Source organism: Nelumbo lutea, chromosome 4, assembly GCF_056320005.1.
Source record: "Nelumbo lutea isolate HS-2025 chromosome 4, American lotus-T2T, whole genome shotgun sequence".
Taxonomy (NCBI): domain Eukaryota; kingdom Viridiplantae; phylum Streptophyta; class Magnoliopsida; order Proteales; family Nelumbonaceae; genus Nelumbo; species Nelumbo lutea.
Window position 1 is genome coordinate 27,423,969 of NC_142687.1, and position 12,357 is coordinate 27,436,325.

At 35.6% G+C, this 12,357-nt stretch overlaps 1 protein-coding gene across 6 annotated transcripts in view; it reads left to right on the forward strand.

The window, feature by feature from the left end:
* The window catches only part of SWEETIE (HEAT repeat-containing protein), a 167,935-nt gene that overhangs the window by 114,545 nt on the left and 41,033 nt on the right, over positions 1–12,357 (forward strand). For all 6 annotated transcript variants that reach the window (XM_088985204.1, XM_088985208.1, XM_088985209.1 and 3 more), the window contains 9 exons: positions 1,778–1,927; positions 2,040–2,089; positions 2,267–2,366; positions 2,456–2,512; positions 7,840–7,907; positions 9,151–9,244; positions 9,393–9,610; positions 10,268–10,412; positions 10,520–10,588. In XM_088985204.1, coding sequence (XP_088841330.1) covers positions 1,778–1,927; positions 2,040–2,089; positions 2,267–2,366; positions 2,456–2,512; positions 7,840–7,907; positions 9,151–9,244; positions 9,393–9,610; positions 10,268–10,412; positions 10,520–10,588 — 951 coding nt within the window. The remainder of the gene's footprint in view (positions 1–1,777; positions 1,928–2,039; positions 2,090–2,266; positions 2,367–2,455; positions 2,513–7,839; positions 7,908–9,150; positions 9,245–9,392; positions 9,611–10,267; positions 10,413–10,519; positions 10,589–12,357) is intronic.

The following is a 12,357-nucleotide window of genomic DNA, read 5'->3' on the forward strand; positions in this document are numbered from 1 at the left end:
CACCAAGGGCATTCCCAAGGCTAAACTTCAGCATGATACTGGCAAGCTTGGCATGATTGACATTTATGCTCAGCTTGAGGGGGAGTGTAGAGAAGATGGGCTGAATGGCCCATAGGGTGTTTATCCTTTTTTATCTTGTATGTTCTTTGTTGTAATGGGCCTTAATCTGGGCTTTATTCTTTCTTATGTTATGTTTTTTAATTTTCTGCCCAACTAGGGGCCTCTCTATAAATTACTAAAGTTTAACTTAATGAAATGGAACTAGGGTTGTAAGAGAGAAGGTTATGTTCAAAAATCTCTCTCTGAACCTTAGTTGTCGCCACCTTCTTCTTCTTCTTCTCTCTTCTTGAAACCTGATTTTTGTTACTTCCTTTTGATTTTCTGCAACTTTTTAAACAGTCATTTCTTTTCAAAAGGCTGTTTTTCTTCTAATATATCCATGAAGTGATGTGCCAATAACACACCTAAACCTGGGCCAACAAGGTTGCATCCTAAGATCAGTCAACTAATTTCAACAATTCAAATGATGGAGCAAGATTTAAATTCACCAGTGGGATTCTAATGGCTTTCTTTTATGGTTAATAGTGAAAAATGTTCATTAATATAAACAATAATGTACAAAGAATATGAAAGGGGTGAGATTACCCCAAATAATACAAAATCACTGATGAGCCCAATAAAAATGTTTCCTATCAACCCCTTGCATAGCTAGAAAATCTGCTCTCCCATTTGCCTCCCCTGGAGCCCAATGAAACATCACTAATATTCCCCTCAAAAGCCATAAGATTTTCTTAAACCCTTCCCGGTGAACCCATGCTGCCTTCTTTACATCCTTTAGCAACTAATCACCACTTGAGAATCTCTTTCACAATCAGCCTTTCCAGGTTTATCTCTTTTTCTATTCGAGCCCCACACAGGACAGCAAGCAATTTGTCTCTAAAGGAATACCCTAAACCAATAGGGCCCGAATAAATGGCTAATATATTCCCTTCTCCATCTCTAACTACTCCCCCAATGCCTGAGGGGCCTGGATTGCTGAGACTGCTTCCATCAAAATTAAGTTTAATAAAGCTTTCTGATGGAAGTGTCCACGGTTTGTTGATTTTCTCTTTTCTTGTAAATGAAGATGTCACTTCCCTCCAATTTTCTTTAGATCATCAACGGTATAAGGTGAAAACAGTTCTAATGATTTGACTCAATGTATCACCCGTATTAGGATACAATCCATAAGAGCTTCCAAATACCTTTTGTCTTCCTTGATGATTCTTGCATTTCTTTCTTCCCAAACAGTCCACAGTACAGAAGCCCTAGTGCACCTCCATAAAACTTTTCCTCACTTCCTTGGCCATCTGAATGTTGCACCTGCAAACAAGGTTTCCAAACTTGTAGGTGTAGTCAATCTGCAACCAAAAAGAGAGAAACACCAATTCCAAATAAGAGGTAACAAAGGGACAGATGATAAAAAGGTGTTCAACAGTTTCACCATGTGTCTTATAGAATATGCACCAGTTTGGGGACAAACACACATTTTTCCTTCTTTTTTGTAAGATATCCAGATTACGATAAAATATCCATGCATTGCATTCCAACTGTAGTTGCCAAATGATAAGGCATGGGGTGACTCCATGTAACCTGCAAATTGAGAACCATTATCATAACATGATATAGTCAGCATTGCATACTGACAAAGATTGATGGGTTGATTCATTACTTTCTTTATTTATATCGTAAACCTTTATTTATTCATTACTTTCTTCTGTGAATATTGTTTTTGTAGGCAACACTGTTGCTTGGTATGGAAATTCTTTTGTCCGAGGAGAATGGATGGGTTGATCTTCATCAGGGGATCGGCCGCCTTATAAATGCTATTGTTGCTGTTCTTGGTCCCGAGCTTGCTCCTGGGAGTATTTTCTTTTCACGTTGCAAGGTTTTTCGATATGTTAATGAACAATTCTTCAGTTGCTGTCAACTTTCTGATTGGTTTTTTAGTGTGTGATTCATGCATATAGTCTTCATACTGATAATGTATGTCCATGCAGTCTGTTGTTGCAGAGATAAGCTCTGGGCAAGAAACATCAACACTTCTTGAGTATGTTACCTAGTTATTCCTTTAAATACTGTTTTATTTTCTTTATCATTTTCTTTGTTTTCACCTTAACTTAAACTTTTATATGCAATTGTGAAGAATTATATGGTGAATATTTGATAAGGTGGTTAACTTTTGTGTTGGGTATTCCAATGGGACTAATTACCATTAACTCTCCAGGAGTGTGCGATTCATGCAACAACTTGTTCTTTTCGCCCCACAAGCTGTGTCTGTGCACTCCCATGTGCAAACCCTACTCCCAACACTGTCCTCCAGACAGGTTCTGTTTACCATCTTGAATTGAATTTCTTTGGCAGTTATCTTAAAATTTAACATCTTTAAAAATATATATATGTTTTTATGTTACAGCCAACTCTTAGACATCTAGCTGTTTCCACACTTCGACATCTTATTGAAAAGGATCCGGTGAGGAACTAACCATTTTTCTAATCTGCACCCTTTTATTTTATCTTTTCCATCTCCTGTTCTTGTAACCTATGATACTATGATACCTGTACAAAAGTACCATATTGTGTCAGACATAGTGTAAATCCTGTATCCAATGCTTTGTCCAGCCATGTTTTTGCTGTATCTCAGTAACTGGTTGTGGCATCATATTAAATACCCAATGCTTGAATCCTTTTATGCTGTTGAAAGTGACTGCAATGCTATAAGGTGTAAGTTAAAGGGTATCTATTATAATGAACTATTTAGACAAAGTCTCTTTGCTAAAACACCCAATGAAGGGTATCTGCATAACATCAGCATTGTCATGTTTGTTTTTTTCTAGTATTGCTGATCAAAAAAAAATGTTTCTTTCTAATATTAATCTTTTCTGATCTGAGAAAGGTAAGTACTTTACTCTTTGCAACTCTTGATTTTGTTTTACATTCTCTTTTCTTTTTCCATGTCATAATAATGTATTAGAGCAGATTGATAAACATATTATAGTCCCTGCTTAATTTGCATAAATATTGGCCTTAACCCTGAGGTGACCATGATAAACATATAATAATCCAAGCAACTGCTGCTAAGCGAGGCAACCTAGGTTGATATTTACTAACCACACTGACAACACAAGAAATGTCAGGTCAAGTGATACATAGATGTAGTCTACCAACTTGTCTCTGGGGCATTCCCTTTGTCCAATGCTATATCATCATTATTCCTACATTTCTTGTGGTTGGGATTTATAGGAGTGTCAATTGGTGTGTACTGTGTGGCTACAAGTTTCCCTGTATCATTATACAGGTCCAGAATATATTTTCATCCAAAAATGTATATACCCTCTCTATACATTGTTATTTAATTCCCATATCCCAAGACATATCTGATCTCTCCTAAATCGTTGAATTCTAACTCAAAAAATTTTTGTGATGTTTCCTGTAACAGATATATAACCAACATAGACAATCAGAATGGTCACCAAACTACCATGTCACTTTGTAAAATATTATTATCATGTGACTATTATAAATCCAACCCTCTGAGTAGTTTCTCTAAATCTATAAACCTGGCTCTAGATAGCTGTTTCTAGCCATAAATCAACTTCTTTGACTTACAATTATGCCCCTAAATTCCAAGAATAGATACACTAGGTGGTACATGTAAACTTCTAGAAGGTTCCAATTAAGGAAGGGTGTTGACATCTATCTGACATAGAGGCCAAAAATCGGGCAGCAAGGGATATGAGAAATCAAATGGAGTTCATCTTGGCCTCAGTAGTAAAGGTTTCTTGATAATCAATTTTACTATACCCATTTACAAAATGGGCCTCATATCTTTTAATGGAACCACCGGCATTGTATTTCACAGTATAAACCTAGTTACCACCAATAGGTTCTTTACCCAAAAGAAGTTTAACTAAGGTGGTGTTCGGTAGCACTGGCTCAACCTCTGAACAACAAAATTTTTGTTTTTCGATGCTTCGGGGTTGTTCTGTAGCACCTCCGAACTCACCCTCTAAAATCTGAAAACTCCTCAAAATGATTCAACGGGTCTGCTACCTCCAAACACGCTCAGAGGTAGCTGACGATATTTTTTTCCCAAAAATACACATTTATAATTTTTGAAAAACCTATTTTACTCTGTATTAGTCTTCTTCTTCCCTCTTCCCTTTCTCCTCTGTTCCTCCCTCCACAAACCAGAAAAGGACCATGAAAACACAAGATCTCAAGAACCCAAAACGACAAGATTTCATTGACCACCTTCTCAATTTCATTCAAAGAGAAGTGAAAACATTAAACTAACCATATCCCAGATGTAGAAATCACCCTGAAACTCTGAATTTTCAAAAACTAGAGCTGTAAGGCCCAGGAAGCCCAAGACCAGGAATGAGTGAGAAGAGGGAAGCGGAGGTCATCATCCAGAATCCAGAGAACTATGAAGACCCCAAACAGTACAGCGGCATTCAGGAGAAGAAATCATTAACAGAGGAAGCCGTGTTTGGGAAGGAGAAGAGACTTGAGAGGAGTGGAAAGTGGAATTATTTACCTTCAAAAACTCCTCCGAATAAAAGGAGAGGCTGGTTACTATTTGTTTTATTTTATTATTTAATTTTTATTAATATTTTTATTGCTTTCATAACTTCCTATTATTTTATTGTTTAATATTATTTATTAATATTTTTATTATTTGTATAATATTAATCATTTAATATTATTTTTTAATTTTTTTATATTTAACTTTTTATTATTTTATAGTATTTTATATAATATTTTAATCATTTTCATTTATTGTAATTTAAATAACAACTTGAGGGATAAATTTGTAAAATAAACATTTTTCAGACGGCATAACATTCAGAATCTCAGATTACCTGACAACTCCACTATATTCAGACGTTTGCAAAAGCAAAAGTGTCAATTCTCCACTGAATGCTTTTAGAGATTTTCCAGAGGTTTTTTTGTGCTTTTCAGACTTCAGATTTACTGAATGCAACCTAACTCACAAGTTTGATTCTTTTCAGGAGCATCCATCTCCTAGCCCATGACATCTTGAATACTTAACAACTTTGACATTTTAAGACATAGCAATAGAAGACAAAGTGGAAAGAAAGGCACAATAGGATGGAGATAAGTAATCATAAGAAACATTAATTAAAATAGGATAGGATATGTTGGTAGAAGGATGGGTGCATTGCCTTTATCCTTCACTAAGAGTAATGGGTAAGTCAAGATCAATTGAAGTAGCAAGTAATGGGCCAAAATCAAAAGGAAAAGAGGATAATGGATACCTGAGCCTGAGGAACTAAATTGTAGTTGATGTTTAGCCTCTAGAATCTTCTTACTCCTAGTGTACACCTGTAGATCTTTTCCTCGCATATCAGAGGAAACACTAAGAGGCAGTTGAACAATAGTGGAGTTAACAAAGGCAGAAGACTCAATCACAAGCACAAGTATAAGAAAATATTAATTGGAGAGAAAAAAGGACTCCTAAGTTCTTTTACTTTTACACTCCCCTTGTCCAATGCTATATACTTCCCTACAAGGCTAATATATTCTAGTTATGTTCCTTGCCTATGAATAAGTGCCTGATTGGAGGGCACTACACAGAAAGACTTTAAGCTATGTTTGGTGAAAAATCCGGAGAACCTAAGTCAGCTTTCAGTCGGTCATTTTTTGGGCTGTCTGCTTCAGCCTCTTTAGATAACTTTTCAAGAGAACCTCAAAGCAACTGGACCAGCCTAGCTGAATGTTCAGTTTAGCTCTCCCAAGTAGGCCTTATCTTGTACTCAGCCTGTCCTAGATGTGTTTGGCAGTTGACAACAGCATTTTATTCGTAGCAATCTATAGCTGCACAGAACTAACCAGTAATTACTATTGGATTTTCTTATTGTTATCTCAAATAAACTGGATCATCAGATTGGAAGGTGCATGCTTGAGACCACTCCATTTGATTTACTTCCTCCTAGTAAGGCACCACATCTTCCTAGTAATCTAATGGCAATGCCATTAGATTTACTTTCTCCCTAGTAAGATACCCCATCTTTCCCCACCCTCCCACATAAAACTTTGTTGATTGAGACCACTCCAGAAAATCATTCCCGTTCAGTTCAACATTCATGATTTAAACATTGGGACATTCACCAGCCCCATATAATTTCTAGATCCACTCTTCTGATCATTAGATGCCAATGGCATTAGTCTCCTCCTATTGTTCAAATATTCTAGGCAAGAATGATTTCTCCAAGGCAAGTGCATACTTCCCGAGATAACTGTCCCTTCATCTACAGCCTTTTAAACCAGTGACAGCACTCTAGATCTGGTCATAAAAGGATTATAGGTTGCAGGAAGACCAAGTCAACTTCTTACACAACCCAAAAAGTGGTCGTACATCAGCTGATGTTAAATATGGCCTGGAGAAATTAGTCCAAGACTTTGATTGCTACACTCTCTACAAGTTGAAGTCACAGATCACTAGCAAACACACCATCAGAAAACGATGAAACTGTAACTTTGATTTTGTTAGAGATTTTCATAGAAAATTATGAGAAGTAGATGGTATTCTTCTAAAGAACCATATCTTAGAACTAGTTAATCTTCCAAAAGACATGGAATTCATAGGGTGCAAGTGTATCTTTACAGTCAAATATAACTGTTTAATGTTGATGGTACTGAGAGGTACAAAGCTAGGCTAATAGCTAAAGGATTTACTAACAGTTAATTTTTCCTCTTGTTGTATAGACGAATTGTATCTATATGCTCCTTTCTCTTGTAACAACTTATTTCTGCAAGTTGTATTAGCTATATGTCAAGAAGGTTTCCTTAAAGGACATCTTTAGATGGAAGTTTCTGGTGAATGCCAAGTGGATAGGGCCAATACCACATAAGATAAGGGCATTTGTTGGGGTTTTTCCAATTAAAATAAATACTAGCTTGCAAAATAAAAAACAATTTTAGTCTCTATCACCACACTTATGCCTCCTTTGCAGGTAAACATGAAAACTCATTCCATTTGCTAATATCATGTCATTTTCTGTATTGTATTTGGAATTTTCTTTTTCTTTCTCTAGTGCAAATGGTCTACTCTCGTGGATTTGAGGTTGCTCCTTAATTCTCATTTCTCCTATTCCAAGAAGAGAGGGTTTTAGGGTTTAGGGTTTTAGGATTTGGAGTTTAGGGTTTAGGGTTTGGGTATGGAGTTTTAGAGTTCAGGGTTTGGAGTTTTTAATGTTTAGGGTTTGGAGTTTGGGGTCTTAGGGTATAGGGTTTATAGTTCAGGATTTGGGTTAAGGTTTAGTGGTTTAGGGTTTGGGATTTAGAGTTTAGGGCTTTGGATTTGGGGTTTAGGGTTTAGGTTTTGGTGTTTGGGCATAGGTTTAATGGTTTAGGGTTTTACATATTAAGGGCTTGGGCAGAGTTAATGATGTTTCCAACTCTACATTTCACCATATCCACCCTCCTCACCAAATAGTGTATATATGGGATGAATTCATTATATAATCTCATTATCCCATTCAACATGTTCACTCCATAAATATAGGGGTGGCCCTATAATTAAACTAAATTGTATCACCTATCTTTGTATATGTTTTTTGTGGGTCCCTGTTTTTATATGTGTTATAATTCTCTTTTTGGTTTTTCTCTCTTTTTTTATATCTTTTTATTGATTTAGCCAGAGCATAAGTTGGAGTTAAAGCTTTTCTAACATACTTTTACTCGCGTATTCAATTAATTGTCTGTTATCATTTATGTTTGAAACTGAAATTTTTAATCTTTGTCTGACCTAAACACTGGCATTATTCTTTTCAGGATGCAATTGTTGATGAGAAAATAGAAGAGAACTTGTTCCATATGCTTGATGAGGAAACTGATCCTGAGTATATCGCAAACTCATCATTATTCTTTTTGCATTTCTTTGTTTTGAATGGAGTTATATCTTGATGAATTATTTTCTGATCTATATACTATATGCCATAGTTGTCTTTTGGTGTATGAGGTATTTCATTATTAATTTAGTTGTCTTCTAGTTCCCATTTGTATCTTGTTCTGCGGTGCTAACAGTATTTCTTTTAGTCATCAATTAGTTATTATTAATGAAAAAATGAAAAATCTATTCTAGGGTGCTATATTCCTTTTGTTAAATTTTATTAAAATTTCAATGCAACAAGTTCTGTTTTTTATTTTATTTTATTTTTTGATAAGCAATAGAATAGGTTTAAATGTTTAATGTGTTCTTTATGATTATTAGAGTGATCCTTTGGTGAAAACACTAAAAATCTTTGAGGATATCTCTGCTGTCGATTTGGTGAGAAACTGGAAGGAAGTGGCTGATTCTGCCCCTTTCAAGGCTGCCATGAGGTCATCATGGTCTCCACCAATCAATTGATTCATTAAGCTAAACTTTGATGGAAGTAGTGAAGGAAATCCAGGTCCTTCAGGCATTGGAGGAGTTTTGAGGGCTGAAATTCTAATTGTCATTGGAAGAAGTTCAAAAGGCCAAGGGAATATTCACAAACTGATAATTGAAAGGGACTCAAAGCTGGTTATAAGCTGGCTGCAAAAGGAGGCTGCTGGTTGGTGGGATTACATTAATGAAAAAAGAAAGTTTAAGTGGTTGTCACAAGGAATCGAAGTCAACCTGCATTGGGTGAAAAGAGATGCTAATTTTTTTCTGATGCGATGGCTAAGGGTGGGAAGGAATCAACTATTTTGGGTTATGTTGTAAACATGTCATACTGTTTTGGGAGGGTTAAGAGAGTTTACCTCTCCCTTTTCTTTGTATTTCTTTAATTTTATTTAATGAATCCTTTTCAGTTATTGATCAAAAAAAGGTGTTCTTTATGAAAGACTGAGACATGGTACCATGTCTGTCATAAGTACCATCTGTCATAGTGTCATGTATACACAATTAACCATGAGTTTGTCACTTGTAGATTATTTTCTTGGTCATAGTTCATTAGAATGAAATTTATAGGTTGGACCACATAATAGCATGATTTTCATGATATTGATCATGGAATTTTAGGCTTATTTCTCTATTGAATTGTTTCATTCATTTTATGATGTTTATTTCCTTTAGCCATTTGCAATGTCATTGATTAAATTCTATAATTCTTCTAGGATTGTGAATTTGGTATGTGCTACTATTACTCGATTGCTTTACACATCCTGCCCTTCATGTCCATCACGTTGGATATCAATATGCCGTAACATTGTAAGCCTCCTAATTTTTGAATTAAGATGTATTATTTTCCTATTGACATATTAGGCTTGGCTTTGGCCTAACTTGACATGACATTGAACTTATTTGCAATGCCAGGCTCATCTGTGCTTATTAACATGTTTCTTGAAATTTCTATTAGGTTCTTGCTATGTCAGCAGGACAAAATGGTCCTAGGAAATTGGAACATGATACTCTAAATGGTCCAGATGGTGATGCAAGTTTATATTACGTAGATGATGAAGAAAACATGGTTCATAGCTCTACTGACAGGCAGATACAAGGTTCCACCAATGATTCTTCCCATGTTCCTAAAAGAGAGAAGCATCTCAGATATCGGACTAGAGTCTTTGCTGCAGAGTATGTGCTTTTGTTTCCACAGTTGACTTCTTAAACTGTTTATTGTGATGCTTGTTCTCTAATTTCCTTCACCATATGGTACTTTATATAGGAATTGGAGTATTGCTGTAATAGACAAAAGGAAAAGAAGAGAAAAAGAGAATTATGAGAGAGATTAATTAATTCAATTGGAACATGTCATTTTATGAAAGAAATAAAGAGTGTAGCATGACTATCTTAATATTATATACTCAAAATATAAAAGTACAACAATATTATAAAAATTTTGTGTAAGTTGCATATACATCAATTGCGCTTGGGCAAGGCAAGCCCCAAAAAGCAAATTGAATCATCATATCATTGATATCACCATATCTTATTGACATTTTGTCTTCTTTTGCTTATCATTGAGTGTACCTTAACCAAGTAATTAAATGATTTTTGGTATTCAGGCTTATTATTGATGTCTATCATGCTATATCAATTTTCCATTTTTTTATTGTGGTCCTTGTCATTTTTATGACTTTTAAACTTCAAAATCATTTTTTCAGTTGAGCCAACTCAATGTTCTGATTTTGACTATTACTACTATGTTCTCTTTATTCTGATTGACTCTGTTTTCATCTTTATGCACAAATTCTGTGAAATTTAACTAAAACACATTGTTTGAAAGCATAGGTGTTTAAGCCATTTACCTGGAGCTGTTGGAAGGGAACCTGCTCATTTTGACTTATCTTTGGCAAGAAGACAGTCTACTATTGAACAATCTTCTGGTGATTGGCTAGTTTTGCACATACAAGAGCTAGTTGCACTTGCATATCAGGTCCTTAAAAACAAAGAATTGTACATTAAACCCCATGGATACCTCTACACCAAAGTTCTTATCTCATTCATGGATATTGATAATCCTGTCAACTCTGTATTTGATAGATAAGTACGATTCAGTTCGAAAACATGCAGCCAATTGGTGTGAGACTTCTTAGTACCATTATGGACAAGGTAATTTTGCACTCTGCAATATTCTGGGGAATTTTTATTTCTTTAAACAATTTATTCTGTTATTCTATTGTTAATTCACCTTTAGAATGAAATACTTGGCTCATAAGTTTATCATTGCATAATATTATTCTTGTGAATTTAGGGTGTACATTGTATTTGTTTGTCTATGGATATAGAAACCAATGTTTGAAAACATAGAGGTATGAGGCAAGGTGCTAGGATCTTTAGACCATGAGGCCTATTGATTCTTAAGAAAAACATCAAACTAATATTAGGAAAAGTATAGAAACATGCATAAGCAAAGTGTATTTTTATGTCAGAGAAGCACATAAGTGAATAAAATGATTGCATTAACAATGAAGTTGAGAATATTAGGAGCTTTAGAGAGAGCTATCACATTCTTTAAATATGCTAAATCATAGATACAAGCTCATACACAGAGATGTTTGAACATGCATACATATAAAAGAAATGTTCTTTACACTTTCAGGTATGATTGTCAAGGTTGAGCCTTGAAGCATTTTTCTTCAGCCTTGCTCTGAGGGATGGATCAAGGCATAAACCTTATTCATTTTTAAAACACTGATAGAAACAAGAAATTATTGGTCGCAAATCGGAAAAAAAAAAATGTTTGTGAAAATATAATAATTTTGAAAGGGGGAGACGGAAGGATTTGGAAAGCTTACTGTTTTCTTAGTAAAAGTTAAATAGCAGTAGAAAGAAGTGAGAAGAGGCAAGAGAAAAGGAAGAAGAGAGGAGATGGGATGGCAGCGCCAGCACTTCTATTTAACTTTTACTAAGAAATGCCCCTACGGCAACATAAAAATATAGATACAATGACAGAAATGCCCCTACGGCATAGTACTTCTACTGTTAACACTCCCCCTCAAGTTGGGACTAGATATCAATCATGTCCAACTTGTCACACAAGTTATTGTGCCATAGGTATTGAAGGCCCTTTGTGAAGATGTCTGCAACCTGTTCTTCAGAGCTGACATAAGAAGTCATACTCCCCCACTTACAATTTTCTCCCTGATGGAATGTTTATCCACTTCAATGTTCCTGGTTCCATCATGTAGAACAGGATTGGTTGCATTGTTGTCACAGTACAATGACATAGGGCTGTTAATAACAAATCCCAACTCACTTAACAATTTTTTTATGCACAACATTTCAACAACGCCATGGGACATGGCTCTGTATTCTGCTTTTGCAGTAGATCTTGCAACCACACTTTGCTTCTTACTCCATGTGACAAGGTTTCCACCCACAAAAGTGCAATACCCGCTAGTGGATTTCCCATCAATTACAGGCCTAGCCCAATCAGCATATGTATACACCTCCACCTTCAAATGTCCATGTTTCTGGAAGAGTAAACCAGCCCTTAGACACTTATTGAGATACCTCAGAATTCTTTCTACAGCATCCATGTGAGCCTTAGGGGCATGCATGAACTGGCTAAGGACACCTATTGTGTATGCAATGTCTAGTCTAGTCGTAGACAAATACAAAATCCTTCCCACAAGTCTCTCTGTCAGCATCACTCAACTTGTGATTAGGTTCAATAGGAGAATCAGCTAGCTTCACTCCCAGTTTACCTGTGTCTTAAAGATGTAGCATGTATTCCCTTTGAAAAATGAAGTTACCCTTCTCCAAGCAAGCAACTTCAATTCCAAGAAAAAACTTCAAGGGGCCTAGATCTTTCACTTCAAACTGAGTAGCTAAAAATTTCTTCAGCTTCACAATTCACTTATCCAATCTCTAGTGAT